Raw genomic sequence first — 21628 nt, 5'->3', positions numbered from 1 at the left:
GTCCATAATGGCTGACACCTCAGTCCAGGCTGCCTTTAGTCTAGTCTTCTCCTGTCCTTATCAGAGGCTGGAGAGCTGGTGAATGAGAATGAACTCTGGAGCCAGACTCAGGTTGTCTCTCAGCTCTACCCTTTTTTAGCTGTGTGACCTTGGAGAGACCCAGAGAATAAGATGCTTAACTTCTCTGTCCTCAGTGGCCTCATGTGTACACTGGGAATAATAGCACCTACCTTATATTACACTGCACAGATTCAGGAAAAGTGCTTAGCAGAGTGCCTGGCTCATAGGAAGTGCTCTGTTACTATGAGCTGTGATTAGTTGCTTAATAACACACGAATGAATGCAAACCCCATGAGAGCAAGGGCTGTTTTATCCATTATTATATTAGTTACATCTAGAAGAAGGCCTTACTCTTTATTTGTAATTTTTTTTTTTTAGACAGGGTCTTGCTATTTAGCCCAGATGGCCTTGAACTCACCATCCTCCTGCCTCATCTTCTGAGTGCTGGGATTACAGGTGTGCACCACCATATCCAGGAAGCTTGGTTTACAACAGAAGTTCAGGAGGAGGGTCTGGTATGTAATTGACAGCTATAAGTCATTTATTGAATTAGAATGAACTTGTCCTCACTATATACCTGAAAGGTTAGGATTATAATTTCCATTTTACAGATAAGGAAAATGAGTTTTGAAAAATGAGTTCCACAGTATTAAGGAAGTGGCAGAGTTGGGATTTAATCCAGATTTGTGGGGTTCAAAACCCTTTCCACTCAAAACTCAGTTCAATAGTGGAGGTCTTGCCCTGGGGAAGTCATAGAATAGGGGAGCATATGCTCATGAGAGAGATCATCATCCACTTTGATTTTTAAAATTTTTATTTATTTACTTATTTATTTATTTTGGTGACAGGGCGGTGCCATGTAGCCCAGGCTGGCCTCAAACTTGTCATCCTCCTGTTAAATTCAGACTCTCAAGTTAAATTAATTTTATTTGTACTTATTTAGTTTGTGGTGCTGGGGACCAAACTCAGGGCTTCACACAGGCTAGGCAAATACTCTATCACTGAGCTACACCCTGCAGGTTCACTTTGATTTTTTTGGGGGGTGTTGGGTTTGAACTCAGGGCTTCATGCTTTCAAAGCAGCGCTCTACTGCTTGAGCCACACCTCACAGTCCATTTTGCTTTGGTTATTTTGCCAGAGCTGCGCTCTTCCCAATCTTAGCCTCCTAAGTAGCTAAGATTACAGGAAGGAGCCACCGGTGCCTGGCCCCACTTTGATGTTTAAAGCATTAATGTAATCTAGACCTGCTGTGCGACCTTGAGTAAGTCATTTTATCTTTCTGAGCCTGTTTCATAATTTGTAAAATATCTGGTGGCGAGCTTTCAAGAAAATCACATACGAGCTGGGCGCCATAGCTCAGTGATACAGTGTGTGCTTAGCATGCAAGGCCCTGGGTTCCAGCCCAGCACCAAAAGATAAAAGAAAAAGGAAATCACATGTAGATGAAGCCTAGCTCTAAGGAGGCTTCTGATGAACATTTCTTGCCAGCCCCCTTTCTTAGAGCAATTTTGCAAAGAACTGACCAGTTTTCTTTCTGTTAAACCAGACAGTTCATCCCTCCGCAATCTCACCTGCAAATAAATCTTACCACACCTGGACCCCAAGACCTATTTAGGTGGAGGCTGAATCTTGATAGGTGAATCCCTCTTCCTGGCTGTTTTCCCTCCAAGTCTCGCCAAGCGTCGTGGTTCCTGGAAGCCTGGACCCTGCCCTCCTCATTGGGCCGCAAGACCAAACCAGACCAGAGCTGGGCCGGCCTCCTGAAAGGAGCGTCCTCAAATGACAGGACACAATACAGACGGCAAAAAAAAAAAAAAAATGTTTTAAGAAATCACCCTGGGGGCGCTGTGGTCCTGACGGTGGGACCGGAGCATCGAGATCACCTGGAGATCCCAGGAAGCACGGAAGCTTATAGAAGGGAGGGGGATCTATAGGGCTTGGTGAGGTAGGGGCCTGAGGACAGCCGGGCCCAGGATACTCTCAAGACTGCCTAGATCCGACCCAGGACACCCTGTGTGAATGCAGGGGGATGGGAAGCTTCCCCTCCCCCCTTTCCCAGCGCTGGAGGGAGAAGGAACGTCGGGGTTGGGATTCCATAGGAGCATAGTGAGGAGAGCTGCCGGGGGGAATGGTCTGCAGAGGGCTAGGGGGGACACAGCAGGAGTGGGAGGGGCCAGAAGGGCTTTCGTGGGCGAGGCCGAGCGCGGCACAGGGGCTCAGCGTGCTGGCCGGATCCGGCTCCCGGCGCGGCGAGGGCGGGGGTCCGCGCCGGGAATGCCGCGCCGCGGGGGCTGGGGCGGGGCCCCCAGAAGCCCCGCCCCCTCTCAGGTAGCCAATGGGCGCGGCGGCGCCGGGTGACGGAGAGAGCCGAAGTGCGAGTGCCGCGGCGGCGGTGGACGGCCCAGCCAGAGCGCGAGGGTCTCTGGGGTGCGCAGGGGTTGGGGTGCAGAGCTAGGGACCCTGGGGCTGGGAGGCGACGCAACCGGGGCCGCGGGAGGAGCGCGGGCGGCCCAGCGGCTGCGCGATGCCGCTCGCCCAGCTCAAGGAGCCCTGGCCGCTTATGGAGCTGGTGCCGCTGGACCCGGAGGTGAGTGAGCGGGGCGGGGAACGGGCGCCGGCGGCCGGCGAGCCCGGATCCGCACAGGGGCGGGGCGGCCCGCGGCGCCGCTGCAGCCCAGCAAGTGCCCTCCGATCTCTTGCCCACTGTTCGGCTCCACCCCCCTGTGCTTTGAGTGTGCGTGTGCAGGGGACAGTTCCGCCAAGCGCTGAGTGCCTCCCTTCCATAGCCAGGAGAGAGGGACCCCATGGAACGCTAAGATCCACACCCACCCCTAGGATCTGTCCTACCCGTCAGTTTTGGGGAGCTGTCAGAGGTCCACCATTAGTGCAGACAGGCAGGGTTTGGGTCAGATGTCTAGGATTCTGGGATTCTACTAGCGATAAGGATCATGGGACCCCTCACTTCTCCCAGTGCCCTCTTCCAAGAGCTCTCACTTTTCCGCTGACCCTGGGTGGGTTGCCCCTCTGGACTCCTGGCAGTTGTGGAATATGAAATGACACCACCCCTGCGGAGCTCATACTCCTGGTTTCCTTTGCCCTACGGATAGGGCCAAAGGACTCCTGGTGTCCCCTGCCCCGGGCTGTGCAGAAGAGAGTGGGGAAAGCCCTAGACCTTGGTGAAATTTATTCCTTAAGGGGGAGACCTTGTGTCTGCCTCCCTCCCTGTGCCCCTTCCAAAACTTCATTTCTCCCAGAGACAGTTCCTGTTCTTCTTTGAGGGCTCTGTGGTGCTAGGCAGAAGGCTAGTTTTTCCAGTGCTCTATGACCCTAAGGTCAAGGTCAAGACCTGAACCAGCAGGTTGAAAACTTTCCCCTGGCTTCATGTTGGGAAGAAGGCAAGTGAAATTCTCCCTTAAGGGGAACTGTTTGGGGGCGGGGGCACAGAGAAGGTGTGGATACCTGAAATGACTCAGTAGACTAGGTGATTTTTCTCCTGGCTTGAGTTCCCTGCCCCCATCCTCTCTCACCTAGGGTAGACACCTTGTGCCCTGACTGGCAGGACCACAGGTGGCGATCAGAAGAGAAGGCTAGGTCACCAGCACCCAGAGTGTGCTGCCCCTTTAAAGGGATGGCCAGCAGTGGCTATTGGAGGGTGGGCGCGGCAGGATTAGGTAACCAACCTGAAGGCGCAATTTGGAGTAAATTGCTCTGGGATCCATGCCATGGGGTTTTTACAGGCCCTATACAGCTGCACAGAGGTTCTCTCGCTGACTCACCCTCCTAGTGAGGAACACTACCCTCTGCAGCCCCTACTACCCCCCGCCAGCTCCCAGGACTGTGGGGCAAGGCCTGGGGGGTTGGCTCAGAGATGGCTTCCTTTGCCCAGGCGTGCCCATTGCAACCTAGGCCTCCAGAGAAGGTAGAGGTGGGGAGGGACTTAGCCCAGAGGACCCCCTCGGCACCCCCCCTCCAGCACTAGTAGGGAGGGTAGACACCCAAGAACTTCATTCTCCAGGGCACCACTTCCTGCTTCCTTTTGGGAAATCCTGAGGCAAGGGCCAGCTTCAAGAGAGGCCACCTTAAACCGGAAACTCATCTCAGTTTGAGTACTATTACACCTGAATTCTGTGAAAGGAAACTGGCAAATTTCCCAGGGTAGGGGGAGTATTTCTCCAGGAGCTTCACTCTGTGACCCTCAGTCAGTCAGTCTTCGGCCTGTTTGGGCCTCTGTTTCTCCAGTGGGAAGAACTAGATTCTAGTTCTGTTCGCTGGGCCTTCAGAGGGTGCAGAGTCTGGGTAATGCTGCCTGTGTCTCCTTCCCATTTCTATGGAGGTGCCAGAAGACTGGGTGTTATTGTTTGGGTAACAGGAGCTATGGGACAGTCAGGGTTGGGCTGTTCTCACTGAAGAACAGGGCCTTGCTGTTCTTAGCCCAGGTGACATGTAAATGATACAGTGGCCTGACCTGCAGGTACAGGCACCATCACCAGCAGCTCCTGCCTAGAAGGGAGGAAGGTAAGGAACTGGAGAGGGCATTTGGCAGAAGCCTGGGATCAACTCTGCCCTGCCCTCCCAGTGATGCTACCGAAAATAGACTACTGTGAGGCAGGGTTTGGCCCAGGGTGTGACCTAGGTGGAGTATACCCATTGCAAGTGTAGGTGATGATTCTGTCTGGGCATTTCCTGATCCTGCTGAAAGCAATAGCCTTGTCCCCAGGCCTGGTCCTGTCACAGAACTTTGTCTGCCATTCACCCTGTTTCACCTATGTCAACTTCTCAAGATAGGGATAATTACCCCCATTTTCAGAAGGGACAATTGAAGTCAGAGAGGAAAACTGGCATGTCAGAGCCAAGATTTGAACTTAGATTTCTTGCTGCCTTCCACCAAATGCATGGGCATGGACTGGGTTCAAATGGGACCAGGTGGAAGGTACTCCAAGAACAGCTCCGGATGTTGGCAGACTCCCTTATCCTGCAGGGCCCTTGTCCAGCCTTTGCTGAGGGCTGGCAGTGCCCTGGCACCTGGCCCTCAGCCTCTAGCCATGCACAGGGCTGCCAGTGCTGGGCTTAGAACCCAGCTCCTGGGGCTGCTTCCTGCCTGTGAGGCACATGCTGTTTTTCTCCATCTGCTCTGCTGCTCAGCTCCTCCACAAACTGCCCTGGGCCCCTCTCCCCAAAACAGAGTTGCTTGGGAAAGAGGGTGCAGTTGTTTGGGGATCCTGAGCAGCTGTCCTTATGAGTAAGTGCTTTTCGAGGAAGAAGGAAAGTGGATCTATTCTCTAAGATGCCAGAGGGTCTTCCCAGACTTTTTTTTTTTTTCTTTTGTGGCACTGGGGTTTGGAATTTAGGGCTTCATGCTTGCAAAGCAGGCACTCTACCACTTGTGCCACACTTCCAGTCCATTTTTGCTTATTTTGGTTATTTTGGAGATAAGGTCTCACAAACTATTTGCTCAGGCTGGCCTCAAACCTGGATCCTCAGTCCAGGTTTGCTCAGTCTCCCAAATAGCTGGGATTACAGGCATGAGGCACCAGCACCAGTTTGCTGATTTGTTTTTGTTTTTGGTTATGCTTGGGATTGAACCTGGGATTTTGTGCAACTACCTCTGAGCTATATCCCTGTCCCTAGGCTTTTTAGACAAGGACTTCATTCAGTATTCTATAGTCAGCATCATTGTTCCCATTGATTCATTCAGCACTAATGTGACATGTACTATTCCAAGGAATAGCTATCAACAAGACAGACCTGCCCTCATAGTACAGAGGAGGAAACTGAGATTTCTGAAAAGTAATGACAGACCCAAGGCAGTGACTGGCAGAGCCACAGTTAGTGTCTGTGTCTTTGTGGTTGTACCGTTAAGGATGGGCATGGGTTAGGTTCTTTCCATCATTAGGCCAGAAGGGCAGATGACTTCCCAAGGCCCATGCTCTTCTGTGATCCTCTCTGCACCCCTCAACCCTTTCTCTAGGGCTGCCCACTTCCCTCTAGAAACCTGGTGGATCAGCTGTTAGAGGCATAGGGTTCCATGACAATGGCACCCAGGCTACAGACCCAGCCAAACAGGTACTGGGGGCATCCCCTGAATCATTCAAGCTCAAGAAACAGATACCTCTGGGTATGCACACCTCTTCTTTCCCTCCCTCATCAGGGGTCTAGGCTTGCTGCCACATGACTGGGTTATGGTCCTATGACTGCCACCTGCTAGTTGAGGAACTTTGACTCCCTTAAGTCTGAGCCTCAGCTGAAAAATGGGAGTAATAGAACTTGGTCTGGCCTCCTCGCTGTCTTTGCTGGATTGACTTTTCATTTGACAAACTAGCTGCTGGACCCTGGCCCAGTGCCAAGGAGCCTAGGATGAGCAAGACATTGCCTCCTCCTGAGTTAACCTTCTGTGTGCTTAGTACTGTGGGGCAGAGGAGAGGAGGAAGAACTTGAGGCTGTGTGTACAGAGGAAGCAGTATTTGAATTCAGCTCTGCAAGACTAGGAGTTTGCCAAAGTGAAAAGGCAGGAAATTTTTTCTTGATAGAGTGAAGCACTGTGCAAATGTTTAGGGGTATAAAACAAATGAATTTCTTGAGGTCTCAGGTTTTCAGTTTAGCTCAAAGTAGGATCCAGTAATAACAATGGCTATTGTTTATTGACCAATCACATGCCAGGCATATGTATTTATAGGCATTATTTCATTTGTTTTAGCAGTCACCCGATAAGGTATGTTACTTTTATCTCCATTTCACAGATGAGGAAACTGAAGCCCTGAGAAATAAAGTGACCTTCTCAGGGTCATGCAGATGATAGAAGCCAAAATTTGATTCCTTTTTTTGGCAGTACCTGGGGTTTGAACTCAGGACTTTGTGCTTGCTAGATAGGTGTTCTACCACTTGAACCACGCCCCTAGTTCAAGAAGCTAGAATTTGAACCTACAAGGTCAGGTTCCACTACATTCTAGGCAGGTGCTCTACCACTTGAGCCATTTCACCAGCTGTGGGTTTTTTTTTTTTTTCTTTTTTGTGATATTGGGTTTGAACTCAGGGCCTATACCTTCAGCTACTCTGACAGCCCTTTTTGTGCTGGTTTTTTTCTTATCAGTTTTTTTTTTTTTTCCCTTTCTTTTGGCAACACTGGGGTTTGAACTCAGGGCCTCACACTTGCTAGGCAGGCACTCTGCCACTTGACCCACTTCACCAGCCCTGTGATGGGTTTTTTCAAAATAGGGTCTCACTGACCATTTGCCTGGGCTGGCTTTGAACCTCGATTCTCCTGATCTCTGCCTTCTGTGTAGATAGGATTGCAACCATGAGCCACTGGTGCCCAGCCACATTCCTAATCATTATACTGAGCAGTTGGAGATGGTGATCTTAAATTTCATGCTAAGGAGCTGGGACTTTATTCTATAGGCAATGAGGATTTTGTTGCCACTCACAGAGGGTTTGGAGCCTGAACCACAGAAAGTTCTTAGTAAATATTGAGTGACTGAGTGAGTTGAGTACAATGGGCATCTTAATTTGGGGAAGGACCAGGGTTTGGAGTGGGGAGAGCCAGAGCAGGGGCTGGTGGATAGGCTGTTTGTGATCATGTGTGGATCAATTCCCATGTTGAGTCTAGAATGCTGGGTGAACTGGAATTCCATCTACAAAAACATCCCTGCCCACCCCAGCCCTTGGGCCCTGACCAACCTGTCCTTTCTTTCCAGTCTGGGGAGTGGGTGCAGAGGGTCCTGTAGAATACTTAGCCCCTGGGGAGGATTAGGGGCACTAAAGGGGGGCCAGGGGATAGGAAGGATGTCCTGGAGTGGCAGGAGGGAGCTGTCCAGAGGCAGGGAGATTATGTAATGGGCAGAGCACAGCTGTGTTTGCTGCTGCCAAGCAAGGCCACAACTGCACTGTGGACCAAGCTCCTGGCTCCAAAGTCCCAACCTGTTCTAGGCTGGGCCTCACTAGCTGTTCAGAACCTACTGTCTGCCTCATAACACCCCGTGCCAGGAGGGATGGGGCAGTTTCTTCAGGCCCAGGTATGGTAGGTTACTCATCTCCCAGCACATGGGAAACAGATGGGCTGGGTCTGGTATATCTCAGGGTGTTTAGTTCCCACCTGGAAGAAACAGGACTGCTGGGAGGTAGGCTCCAGTGCCTGCCTCTCCCTGCAGATAGCTTCCTGGCTGGGGTGCAGGCAGCTCTACAACAGAACTATACTGAGCAGTTCTTAGATTTTGCACCAGATTTCTGAGTCCCTGCTTTTTTTGATGGCGTTAGGTATCATCACTAGCCCCATCTGAGCCTTGGCTTCCTCCTTCAACAACAGAGCCAGGGCCTACCTCCCAGGGCTGCCATGAGGATTAAATGGTACCACAGGTGTGAGGCACTGAGCCCAGCCTGGCATGCAGCAAGGGCTCAGAAGAGCAGCTGTCAGCACCAAGACTCATCTCTGCACTCTCAGGACTTCTCATTTATTGGGAAGGGCAGATCTGTGTGTAAATAGTCCCTACAATGTGACAAGTGTTACAGTGAAGGAATGCAGGGGCATGGTGGAAGCAGCTATCACTCTTCCTGACAAGGGAAAGGAAGGGTCCCACAGTAGGGCAAGGCTAGGGCAGAGCCATCTCTGGACTGAACACTTGCCCAGACTTTGTCTCCTTCCACCTTTGCAGTGGCTCTGGGAGGTCAGGTTAATTACCCTCATGTTACAGATTGAAAAACTGAAGCCTCCTGCAGTTGAGTAGTTTGCAAAATGTCACACTGGGCTATCCATGTCCCTTCCTTCTTGTTGAGTCTTTAAAGATGAAAGACTCATCTTTTTTTTGTGAAGCAGAAAGCAGGAGGGAGGGAAGGCTGGCTCCAGGAGTGTTCTGTGAGGGGCTATTGCTAGAGGACTTGGTTGTGCATACCCTGCACACCCACTGTGAAAGTGGAGATGGAGGGGGCCCACCCAGAATTTCTGATCCCCTCCATCCCCTCCCTAACTGTTGGGAGCAGCCAGACTGTTGGGGTATCCTAGAGTGCATCTTTCTCCATGTAGGTAAGTTCTGATAGTGATCCCAATTTCCCTTCTCTTTTCCAGAATGGCCAGGCCTTGGGGGAAGAAGCTGGACTTCAGTCATCCAAGGTGAGGACCAGGGCCAGTGTTCTGTGCTGGGGACATGGGGCTACTGTTTGCGTGGCCTTGGAAGAGAGAGTTCTGCCCTTGCCCCACATGGATATGAGGACCTTAGCTTCTCATCCCTTTGCGTGGCTTAGCCTTACTGCACTGATGGCATCTAATCCTTTCAGCAGCTCTGGGCATAGAATCCACTTGCTCCAATCTTCCTGTGTCATAGGTGAGGGCACTGCGACCAGGAAAAGATCAGAAGCAGGATCCAGGCTCGAACTCTGGTTACTTGTCACCCAGACCTTCCTTAGTTTATTTATTCATGGGGTGTGGACAGCTCTAGGGAGAGGGCCTAAGGAGTAATGGGAGAGCCTCAGGGCCTCCCCTGATCTCCTTATAGTGCCAGGCCTGACCCAAGCCTAGAAACATCTGGGCCCATGAGCTGGGATGGTGGTTCTAAGGGAATCTGGTGGCATCTCCAGCCTAAGCAGGCACAGAGGTTGATGGATGGCTTCTTGGGGCTTCGTCTTCTTAGGCTGAGGAACATTCCCCCTCCTCTGCTCTCTTTGCTTCCCCAGGGCTCCTTCGTACCAGCTCTTCAGACCCTGTTACTGGTTTTGTATTGCCAAAAGTATCAGAGGTCAGATGATTGTGTGTGAATTTCTGTGGGTCCCTTGTTCTCCCTAGGCCTTGACTTTCTCATCTTTGCAGTGGGAAGGACCACACACAACTCTCAGATAGCTGTGAGGTCATGTCATGGGAGATGGTGGCTGTGGAAGGACTTTGGAAGCCACTGGGCAGAGACCTAACATGGGCAAACCTGGGTTCAAGTTCCAACTCCACCCTCACCATTTGCCCCAAAGCTCTTCTCCCTTCTGAGTCTCAGTGTCCTCATTTGTATATTGGGAAAAGCAGTGTCTTTCACACAGGAGTGATGTGAAGGACAAACTGCCTGGCACACAGTGGCTTTACCACCAGCATTGTCATGCTCTGGTACATTGCTTAGCTCAACTTCCTGCCTGTGACCTTACCTTCTAAGCCTGTGTCTGCTGAGCAGCAGACCTACCTTAGACTTGACCTTTGATGGAGTCAGGGTTGGTCCTGGTGTTTACCTTGACTCAGCTTCCTAAGATAAGGTAACTGAGCTGGGTGGGGTGGGGCAAGGTGAGAGAAATAGGCTCCCACCCCCTCAGCATTGGTTTCTGTGACAACAGAGTCATGGGAGCCAGTAAGCCATGTGTCCTAGACCCCTTGGTTTGTCTCTGCCCCTGTCTTCTCCCACAAAGGAGCAGCCCTGAGTTTTCTAGTAACAAAATGGAGTTGTTGCCTCCCAATAGAGAACCAGGGTTTCACATCTTTGTATTGAGGTTCTAGGGGTCACAGAGTTGCTTGCAGCTTTCAGGGAGCTGTTGGTAAGTGCAGCTTCTCCCTTCAAGAGTCAGAGGGGCTCTCCAGTTATGGGAAGAGGACAGGAGCTTGCCAGGGCAAGGAACCTTCATTTACTCTCCAGCCTTTGGCTTCTGCCCTGGAGCAGAAGATCCTGGTGAAAAGGGAGACAAGGCTGGAGTTGGTGGAGCAGTGAGAATCTCAGATGCCTCATGAAGTAAGAGAAAGAGCTGGACCCATGCCCAGCACCAAACAAGAAGCTTTGCGTTTAGTTCTCACTACCCACTTGGCAGTAGAGGTCATTACTAGCAATATTGTATAGATGAGCCAATTAAGGCCCAACATCCCATAGCTGGTAGGTGATGAAGCCAAATTTTATTTGACTACAGAGCCTATATTGCTCCTAAGTCAGGAAATCCAGAGTGGAAGAGGAGGAGCATTGGTTATCTGTGACCCCTAGTGCCAGCCCTGGGCATCTGCTTATCTGTCTGTGTTGCTCCATCCACTGGTGCCCACTTCTGGCCTAATACACCAGGGGGCACTCAGCCTGTGGTCAGGACCTCATCACTTTGTGCAGTGGAAAGAGCTGGTAGCTTACTCTGCATTAGACAATTGGTGCACCCTATTGTGGCACTGAGAGACCCCAAAATGATGTCAACATCCCCCAGCCTCAGGGACCTCCCAGTCTTGGAGGGAGGGTGGAGACAGGAGAGCAATGTAGTAGGTGCTAGGATGGGGGACGAACATGGCCACTGGCACATGGGACCTCCGTTCTGGGCCAGGCTTCATGCTGAGCAGAGGTGTGTACCACTTCCAGGTACCCACATGTCTCTCAGTGGCATGATGACATGAGCCTATCTCAGCCCCAGCTGGTGGCAGCTGAGCTTGAGGCTGCACATGGACCTGTTGTATGTGGTGGAGGAGGAAGTGTTGGGTGGCGTCTGGGGCACATAGCCACCTTCCTCGAGTAGCTAGCATTTGACTGGGCTTTGGATGGTAGGATTTGAGCAGTAGGAGAAAGAGGTCAGTCTTCAGATGGAGAAGAGGCATGGGAGGGGAACCAGAAACCAAGCATTCTGAGTTCAAAGTCCTGTCCCTGTGTCTCAGTTGCCTTGCAACCTGAGGCACGTCTTGTAACCTTGTCTCTCTAAGGCTTAGATTCTTTTCCTATAAAAGCAAAATAAGCCTACCTCTTGGGGCCACCTGGAAGAGAGAGTGTGATTAAAGTATCCAACAAGGTTTGTGGCACAGTGTTGGTGTCTAATGCTTGTTTATTTTATTCATTTCAGGCAGAAAGGGAGGTTTAGCCTTTAGCAACAAAAGTGTGGTACTGCCAAGTGCAGGGTGAGAGCTTTCTGGGTCCCTTCATACCTGGGTACACCTGGTATCCTCAGGCACACTGGGGCTCCACTTTCCCTCCTTCACTTCCTGGGAGTGGACTGGTCACCCCAGGCCCTCTCTTCCAGCTATGTCCGGAGCTGGACCCCTTTGAAGTGCCTTCAGGTCTATTTTGAGAGCTGAGCGTCTCCCCCCTCCTCTCCTCTCTTCCTGTTTATGAAACCCTGATCCCTCCCGGATCCCTCATGCTCCCCTGGCTGGAGCTTAGACAGCATGTGACTGTGGACTTTGGGGAGCCTCAGGCAAGCCTCAGGTATTAGGAGGAACTTCCCTTGGATGGCCAGAGCAGGCCAGCCCACCCTTCCAGTACCTGGGACCTGTGTCTGGGCTTTGTCCCTTCAAACTACCCAGGAGAGAGACTGGCAGTAACACTGTCTCAACAAAACCTAGGAGAAGCTCTGTTTCTTTGTCTCCATGGCCCATGTTGCTTCTAGAAACAACCTTCTGAGGGTGGAGTATGTAGTTTGAACCTTCATTTTACAGAGGAGGAAACTAAGGTTCAGATAGGGAAAGAGATTTGTCCATTTGGTGAGGAGCCAGTTCCCAGCCCACACCCCAGCCTCAAGCCACTTGGCTTATGCTGGTCTTTCTCTGTCTGGACTGTCTCCCTGCCTGCCCCTCTGCTCCCCACTGCCCCTTTCTGCCTGGCCAAAACCTGTTTATCCTCAGGACTCAGCTCAGGACCCTGAACAGAAGGTCTTCCCAGACCTCACTTTTGGCAGATAGTCACCATTGCTGGGCAGCCACAGCACCTTGACTGCAGCTCCTTCATAGGACAGTTTTGTTCCCAAAGCTCCCTAAGGACAAGGCCTGGGTTTGTGTTAAGTCTGTGCCTCCTAATGTCTGTGTCCTGCCTAGACAAATCAGGGAGCAAGAGCTGTCAGTGATGTCCAAATACTGGTGTCTTAATGCTTGCAGCAAGGCCTTGCAGGGGGCAGTAATGAAATGTTTAAGAGCATAGGCTTGGAAAGTGGTCCGACTTTGACTTTGCTCTTAGCTTTCCTCTTGTTAGCTGTGTGGCTTGAGGATACCTCCCCTTGGAGCTGAAACACAGGCTTCTTGCTCCAGTACCAAGCACAGGCCTGGTGGAACCCACATCAGCAGGGCTGAAGGAAAGAATGGCCTGTCCATGCTAAATACCCACACAGCAGAAGTCTCAAATCTCATTAGCTTTCCAAGTGCCTGGGGCCAGCTTCCCCTCAGGATGTGGAGAAACTGTAGATCAGAAACCCAGCCTCACCTGCCCAGAAGCATGCTGGGAGACACATCCAGGGGTAACACCTGGGAGGCCCTGAAGATGCTGCCAGCTGGGGAAGGGACTGATGTCTGTTGGGGCCAGGGATTAGCAGGTACAGAGGGAAGTCTAGAGTGGGGACCCTAGGGACAGGGACGAGGCTGTGGGGCTCTGGGCTTTCTCCCAGCTGCCCTGAGGGAGGAAGTAAATAAAGAGGAAGTGTCTGTGGTGGGGAACAAGGCAGAGACCTAGGGATGTGGGTGGTGGCTGTCCTCCCCACTCCTGCCACCAGAGGCCTCAGACCCCATACACCTTTCAGAGAAGGCAGTTCTGAGACTGTTTCCTTCCTCTTACCCCTTTGGGTACCTGGCTAGCCATAGGCATTCTTTCCCTGCTTCTGAGGGACTAGGAATGAGGTTGGGGAGAAAAATGGCACTGCTGCCCACCTAAAGGGCTTTAGGCTCCTGGAGTTGCTTCTGCCTGAAGCAATGAGCTTTAGTCTAAGGGAGGTATCTTTCACAATCCCCAGATCGTCCACCACAGACTGTTATCAGAGGCCCTGTGAGGACAGAGAAGGGGAAGTCTGTGTGCACGTGGGGGTGTGTATTTCTACATAGGGTTATCTGTGGAAAGGGTTTCCGATCATCAGCCTGAGTGTGTATCTGTCAGTTCCTGTGGGTATGCTGGTGTGAGGATGAGGGAAGGCCACGTGGAAAGGGGTGGAGCCTGGCCTACCCCTCCCCTCAGTAGCGCTCCTCCTCTTGGACCTTCTGCCCTTTGGCCCATCCCAAGGCCTGGGACTAGCAGGCTTCTCAAGACATCTGAGCAGGGGCAGGACTAGGCTGGGTGAAGGAATGTCTAAGCTCTGCTAGGACAGTCAGAGTGGCCTTGCTGACTGCTGTCCCACATGCTCTTGGGGTCCTCAGGTTAATGTTTTGGAGGTGCTGGATACCTGCTGTATCACTGCCTTATTGCCTTGTGACTTCTGTGTTCCTGTGTTCCTTCTTTAGGGTCAGGAGACAGGGCAGGTGTCCTCTTGAGCTCTCCCTGGGTAATAAGCTTGGGGTCTGCAGTGTCCCCTTCTCAGCAGGGTAGCCAGATCCATCTTCAGTCCCTCCTCCCTGTCAAGGGGGAAGTGAGAAGGAGGGGGGCCAGGGACCCTGCCTTCTGGGTCAAGAAGGCTAAAAAAAGCAGAAGTACAAGGAGTAACGGGGCCCTCTGGCCATTGGCTTGAGCCCTACCATGCAGACCCCGGCAGATTTCCCCAGGGTTGAAAGAGATTCGGCCTCCTGTCCCAGAAAGGTGAGCAGAAGGGTCTCCAGTAGTGTCTGTCACCAGGACTCTGGGAAAGGAATAGTTTTGGGTGTGACTCTGTCCCCTGGGGTTTCTGGGTGGCCGCTTCTCTCCCCAGAGAGTGTTCTCAGTCAGAGACAGACAGATGAGGGGGAAGTGCAGATCTCAGGGTGGGTAAACCAGGGTTTCTGTGTGGTCTTTGCCCACCTCAGCCCCTCTCTGAGTCATGCTTTCTGCCTATCTCTCCACAAGGTTACACTCAGGGGCCAGGAGCTTTTTGGTTTTTTGGTGGGGTTGTTACACCCACTCCCCTATCTATCAGAGAGAGTCTCCTGAAGATAGGATTGAGTCTCTGAGGGTCAAGACCTGGAGTGGGAAGTCCCAGACTGGTCCTAGGATTGAGGGAGAGGGAGGGTTTGGGTGGGCAGGAAGTGGCTCTGGCTGATTAACCTACCCACCCATCCTGGCACTTAAGACAGCTGATACCAGTCAGGCAGGACCCAGAGGAGGGCCTTGAGCTCAAGTTGGTAATGCCACTAGTTTTCTTTGAGCTTAGGTGTTACTATCCTCTAGGCTTCAGTTTCCTGTTCCCAAAAAGGGGTTAACAGCTTTTGAGATATTTGGATCAGAGTCAAAGCCATCAGAGTGCCCTTAGTTGATGATGTTCTCAACCTCTACCTCAGTCTTGGGGCCACCCTCAGGGAAACACTAGGGAAACAGAAGACCCCAGACACTGCTGTGCTGAGTGCTGGGAGCTGGTAGTTTGTATCCCCTTGTTTCTGTCCCCACCCCCAGGTATACCAGCAACAACGACTCTGTCCTTTGCCTTTTCCTGGGGATCCCTGCCCTGCCACCTGCTGTGTCTGCTCTGGGCATCCATCAGTCTTTGTGGACCTCACTCACTCTGACTCTCTTACTGCCCACCTGTTTCTGATGTTGAGTTCCAGGCTGTCTTCACCGTTTGGGTACAAGCCACATGTTAGGTGTCTGTTGGGTTTGTGTCCCTTTCTGTCTTTGCGTGTTGGGTTGTTATTGCCATCTGTCTCATCTAATGCATTCCCGTGCCCTTCTCTTTGTGCCTATTGAGTTCCTATCCCCTCTGTCTCTGCATGTTGGGTACAAGTCTCTGTCTACCTGTCTGTTAAACAGGAATTGCTACTTCTCCCCACCTGATGGATATGTGCTCCTCTGGACTCTGCTTTTAGGTACATGTCTGCCTCTGCCTGTTGGATATGTGTACCTTTCTGCTTTTGCCTGTTGGGTACAGGTGCCTGTCCCTCTCTGCCTGTTAGGTATGAGTACTTATTCATTCTTGCTGGATATATTTGTATATGTATATATGTATATGTATCCCTTCCTGCCCCTGCCTGTTGGATGCCCATCTTATTTATTTATTTTGGTAGTACTAGGATTTGAATTTAGGGCTTCATGCTTGCTAGCAGGCGCTGTACACTTGAGCCATTCCGCCAACCCTGGATGCCCATCTTTATCTGTCTCCACCTGTTGGATGCCTGTCTCTGCCTGTTGAGTGTCTCTCTTTATCTGCTTGTACATTGCTAGGCACCTGTCTTTGCCTGTTGGGTACCAGTCTTCTCAGCAGCTGGGTTGGCATAGGACTTTCCCTCTGTAGGCCCACGGGGAAGATGGGGGAGAGGGCCTAAGGGCAGCCCTCAGGCACTGGGGAGGGGAGAAGAGAGAAGGGAACCGGGTGAGGGTGGAGGCCTGAAGCTAGGAAACCACAGGCCCTGAGTGATTGGTTGCCCTGAGCTGGGCCCAGCCCCTGAGCCCGCACCCAGCACATCCGCCTTGGCCCGGCCACCTCCGTGGCAGCCCCGGACGCCGTCTGCCCCTGCCATGGTGCCAGCCCTACTGGGCGGATGGAGCAGGATCCCAAGCCGCCCCGTTTGCGGCTCTGGGCCCTGCTCCCCTGGCTGCCCAGGAAGCAGCGGCCTAGGATCGGCCAGACCTCTCTGCCTGCTCCTGACTCTGGCTCTAGTTCTCGGCAGAACTTGGTGAGTGGCCCTTGGAACAGGTGCCTAGGCAGCCGGTTTGGCCTAAGCTGTCTTTGAGCCTTCCTAGCCCAAGTCTGGCACTGCTGGGTGATTGGACTCTGTCCAGACTTGCTTCCTGGGAAGTGAGAAGGTAACATTAGGGCTTCAGGTCAAGACTGGCTGATTAGAGGAGGGCAGAAGGGCTCTAGAAGTGCTGGGACCTGATAAAAGGCTTCTAGAGACTTGTCCGAGGGAAGTTTGTGTAGGTAGGGCATGGAGTCTCTGGCCTTAACTCCCACCCGCCCCAGACTGGCATTACTGGGTTGAGAGGAACATCTGGGTGACTCTTAAGTCTTTGTTCACTTCAATCCTGTTCATATAGATCCCCTCATCTCATCCTGATGAGCAGCAGAGGCCCTGCTCTACCTCCCCGTTATGAGCTCAAACCCTACTTCCTATTGTGGCAAAACCAAAATAGCAGGGGGAGGGGAGTCAAACAGCACAGCCCTCACAGGTCCCTGCACCTCAGCTGGAGTCCTGGAGTCTGAGGCTGGTTCATCCTGGCCATGCATGGGTATCTCTTTGGGCCTGATCAGGCCAGAGCCCTCAGGGTAACAGGAGCAGCACCTTATCTGAGCCAGCACCTTGGTGGGTTGGCCTCCCAGCCTTTGAGGCCCTGTTGGTATCCATGAGCCTGGAGGCTCCCCTTCAGGTCTATTGGGACTGCTGAAGTCTGGTGGGATGGCTTGCTGGGCTACATCCCCTACTTTCTGGTCAGATCCCCATGCCTACCATCTCTGTTTCTCTGTCAGGATGAGGGCATCCTCAAGGAGATCTCCATCACGCACCATGTCAAGGCAGGCTCGGAGAAGGCTGATCCATCCCATTTCGAGCTCCTCAAGGTTCTGGGCCAGGGATCCTTTGGCAAAGTGAGTCATGAATCCCTGCCTGGAAGGGCGGTACTAGTCATGTTAAGGTGGGGTCAGGGGTCGCCTTGAGGCCCAGAGGAGAGAGCTCACCTTGGTACCCTGGGAAAACAAAAGGTCAGTTGGGGGCTTAGGAAAGATAGAAGTCAATATTGGGTCCTGGGGGATGGGAGCTGGTAGGCTCAACCCCCACCTGACTCTTCCCTGCATTTTCCCCCTCTGCTTTCTCAGGTCTTCCTGGTGCGGAAGGTCACCCGGCCCGACAATGGGCACCTGTATGCCATGAAGGTGCTAAAGAAGGCAACATTGAAAGGTGAATCCGGTGGGGAGTCTCCCTGGACAGAACTCAGACTGGGCTCAGGGTTGAGGGAGAACCCCAGGTTTCATAAGTCTTGGGACTGATGAAGGAGATGGCCCCATCTTCAGGAGCACCTAGAATAAAGGTAGAGAAACAGGCTTACTCTCAGTTGCCCCTTACCCCGTCATCCCCTTCCTCCAAAACCAAATGGCAGTGACTGGCTGAAGGCAAATGTCTACAAGGAGGTAGAGGGATGAATGCAGTATGCTGGGATAGGGTGGAGCACCTCAAAAATCAAATTTGTCAGGCAGAAGTGTTCAGCCAGCAGAGTTGTTTCATGATGCTAGAAGAGTCTGAGGGAGACCCCTCTGGTCCCCAGCTCAGGGTGCAGAAGGGCATGAAGAAAGAGGCAGGGAGCCCATGGAGCAGCTGGCCCCATAAGAGGGTGAATGGAAGCAGGACCATGGTGATGGATGGTTTGGGAGCCCCAAGTCAAATCTAGAATTCTGGGGACTTACAAAGGGTGTGAGGATGGCTGATAGTGGGCTTTGGGTCCATTGTTGACTCTGACTGGCCTGGGAAGCCAGTGTGGCCACTGACCAGGTAGAGTCCAAGCCAAGCCCTGTCTTGGGGTTTGGTGGGGAGAGTAGAAGGGGTCAGCCTTAAGGATAGATGTGTCCTGTGACCCATGAAGGGCTGACTGCAGGGTGATGGTATCTTTGGTGCAGGGATGGGAGTCATCCCCCAGGAGCCTCAGGGCAGGGAAAAGATGAAAAGACATGGTCCCTGCTATGTAGGACCTATGAAGGGACAGGCTGGGTGACAGAGGCTAAACACATCCTGGCAGCGTAGTACAGCAGTCTAGAGACCTCTGTGCATGGATGTTCAAGGCTGGAGATCCCAGAGGGGTGGGGAGCAACCTCACAGAGGACAGCTGAGGAGTCAGGGAAACACCAGGAGTAGCAGTGTGAGCTATTCCTTGAGGGGTGCACTAGGAGTTCTCTAGACCAAGATGGTAGAGGAAGGGTACCCAGGAAGGGGGAACCATTTGGCCGAGGTGGCTGGAAATGTAAGGTGTGTTTAAAACCAAGGTTGGAACAGTTAACTAACTACAGCATGGTTCCTGCCACATCCAGTGAGGGAAAATGAGAATTAAAGCAGAGAATCAACAGTGGTCTGAAGGGGAAGCACAAACACTGTGGGAGGCCAAAAGTCCCCAACCCAGGCTTCGAGGATAAAGACACCTCCTGGAGGACCTGAGGCCTGAACTGAGTCTTCTGAGAGCCTGTTGATGGCCAGAACTGTCTGGCAACTTTTAGTCTTTAAAAAAAAAAAAAAAAGCTGCCAGGTGTTGGTGGCTCATGCCTGTAATCCTGTCTACTCTGGAGGCTGAGATTGGGAGGATCACAGTTCAAGACCAACCCAGGCAAATAGTTTGTGAGACCCCCATCTCCAAAACAACCAGAAAAAAAAAAATGGACTGGAGGTGTGCTTTAAGAGGTAGAGTACCTGCTTTGCAAGCATGAAGCCCTGAGTTCAAATCCCAGTCCCATCAATCAATCAATCAATCAATAGATAAATAAAATAGAAAGCATGTGAGAGATGACTGCTCAGATCCATGAATAAGAATTTTAGGCCCAGGGAATCTACCTGTCTAGCTAGCCCTCCCAGTAACCTTTCTCACCAGCCCCTCCAGGCTAGAGCTTGAGAATTTTTATACCAGATGGCGAGAGGGCTGGTAAAGGTAGACAGTGTCAAAGTCTGGGGACCTCAGAAAATATAGCACAAGTTTCTCAGTGTGGTGGGAGTCAGGGCTAGAGAACTGGGTGGAGCACCACGGTCCCACCCAGGCTTTGCCGTGGGGTTGGGAGCAGACAGCAGGCTGAGGAGCCAGAATAGCCTGGGCAGGGGGTGTGGGGAATTGAGTGACCCTAAGCCCTGGGTGAGGGAGCTCTGGATGCTCAGGCCTAGAGGAACAAGTGGAAAGAGCTTTTAATTGGGCTGGGGAGTGGCTGTGTTGGGTGTATAGACTCTTGGTGACTTCCTTTTCTCATCTGGCCAGTACGTGACCGAGTTCGGACCAAGATGGAAAGAGATATCCTGGCTGATGTAAACCACCCATTCGTGGTGAAGCTGCACTATGGTGAGACCACAGAGCCTGCCCTAGCTCCTGCCCCTCCACTCAGCAACTGCCCTCGCCTGTGGTCTGCTACTTTCCCTGTACCTTGTCCTACCTCCCACATGGCAGGCCAAGAAGCTAGGGCTGGAGGGGCAGGTCACAAGGCCCAGCTGGCTCCATCATGACTTTTTCCCTCTCTCAGCCTTCCAGACTGAGGGCAAGCTCTATCTCATTCTGGACTTCCTGCGTGGTGGTGACCTCTTCACACGGCTCTCAAAAGAGGTGAGATGGCATTCTTCTGCCAGAGGGCCATTGGATGCAGCTGTGGGCACAAGGCCTCCCATTCTAGGGCTCTGTAAATAACACATCTGGACCTATAACTGCCCAGCCCTGCCTAGTAGCCTCTGACTCAGGAAATGTCACCTGCCCTGGGACAGAGGCCACTCCTGAAAGTTTCTCCCAACATGGGCTGAGGATGAATAGGCCCTGGGGAGCTGAGGGCACCTCTCACCTTTCTACCTTCATTCTGCTAGGTTCACACTGGCCAGGGCCATGAGCACAGGGTGAAGTCCAAACCCACCCAGAAAGCTAGAGGCTTTAGCATTCTTGTCCCACATGTTATCCAAAAGGATATAAGCCACATATGAAAATGGAACCATTAATACAATTCAACCTTTAAAGAGAACTAAACTTTTAATTTTAGCTGGGCACCAGTGGCTCATGCCTATAATCCTAGCTACTCAGGAGGCAGAGATCAGGAGGATCACAGTTTGAAGCCAGCCCTCGACAAATACTTCACGAGACTCTATCTCGAAAATACCCATCACAAAAAGGTCTGGTGGAGTGGCTTAAGCAGTAAGAGCACCTGCCTAGCAAGTGTGAGACCCTGAGTTCAAACCCCAGTTCCACCAAAAAAAGAAAAAAAAATTATTATTGAATAAGTAATACATTTATATGAGTCAAAGGAAGAATATTCATTAAGAAGTCTTCCTCTCACCCCAGTCCCCTGTACCCCCATAGGTAAACATTTTTATTGGTTTCTTGTTTAACCTTCCCCTGTTCCTTTTGCAAACAAATTCAGTACATGTTCTGAATTTCCACCCCCACTTTCTTATGTAAAAAGTACTATTCTGTAAACACTGTTCTGCCCATGCCTTTTTCAAGATAGTGTGTCAGAGGTCACTCCATATCAGAACATAGACCCCTTGTTCTAGTGTATGGATGGATAGCTCTCCATTATGCGGGAGAGGAAGTTTATTCCAGTGTTCTACTCCTGGACATTTGGCTGTTTTCAACCTTTTGCTATTTCTAAGCAATGCTGTAATGAGTGATTTGGATATTAGTCATTTCATACTGCAAACCCCTTTGGTTTGTGGTATTGGGGTATGTCCCCGGGGTGGACCCTTAGGACCAAGAAGCTGCTGGCTGCCTCGTGGCCCAGCTCCAGAGGAAAAGGAGGTCCCAACTGAAGGCCCTTCCCCCCCCACTCTGGCCCCTGACTGTTGCAGGTTATGTTCACGGAGGAGGACGTGAAGTTTTACCTGGCCGAGCTGGCTCTGGGCCTGGACCACTTGCACAGCCTGGGCATCATTTACAGAGACCTCAAGCCTGAGAAGTGAGTGGATCCCCTACCCCGCCCAGGCTTCCCTAGGCCTCTTCTAGAACTGGGCCACCTGACTGAGGTGGGTGTGGCTCTCCCCAGGAACTTCCCCTCTTTGGGGCTATCTGAAGAATGGGTGAGTGGAGTTGGGTGGCCACAGCAGCCTGCTGCTCACCTTTCATGATTAGGGGCTACCTAACACCAGTGCTGTCATTACCAAGGGCCAGGTACCTTCCAGGCA

At 51.9% G+C, this 21628-nt stretch overlaps 1 protein-coding gene across 3 annotated transcripts in view; it reads left to right on the top strand.

Moving 5' to 3' along the window:
- The first annotated feature begins 2422 nt into the window (after positions 1–2422).
- Positions 2423–21628, top strand: part of Rps6ka1 (ribosomal protein S6 kinase A1) — a 40852-nt gene continuing 21646 nt past the window's right edge. Inside the window, exons 1-7 of one of the 3 annotated variants that reach the window (XM_020158756.2) lie at positions 2423–2647; positions 9116–9160; positions 17257–17373; positions 17602–17683; positions 19731–19811; positions 19990–20069; positions 21296–21402. In XM_020158756.2, the coding sequence (XP_020014345.1) occupies positions 2585–2647; positions 9116–9160; positions 17257–17373; positions 17602–17683; positions 19731–19811; positions 19990–20069; positions 21296–21402 (575 nt within the window). In that variant the 5' untranslated portion in view covers positions 2423–2584. Of the gene's footprint in view, positions 2648–9115; positions 9161–14298; positions 14463–16198; positions 16466–17256; positions 17374–17601; positions 17684–19730; positions 19812–19989; positions 20070–21295; positions 21403–21628 lie in introns of those variants that run through there. The other 2 variants (XM_020158758.2, XM_020158755.2) reach the window with 2 other exon arrangements.

This window comes from Castor canadensis, chromosome 7 (genome assembly GCF_047511655.1).
Source record: "Castor canadensis chromosome 7, mCasCan1.hap1v2, whole genome shotgun sequence".
In the NCBI taxonomy this organism is placed as follows: Eukaryota; Metazoa; Chordata; class Mammalia; order Rodentia; family Castoridae; genus Castor; species Castor canadensis.
This window is presented reverse-complemented; position numbering and strand designations above follow the sequence as displayed.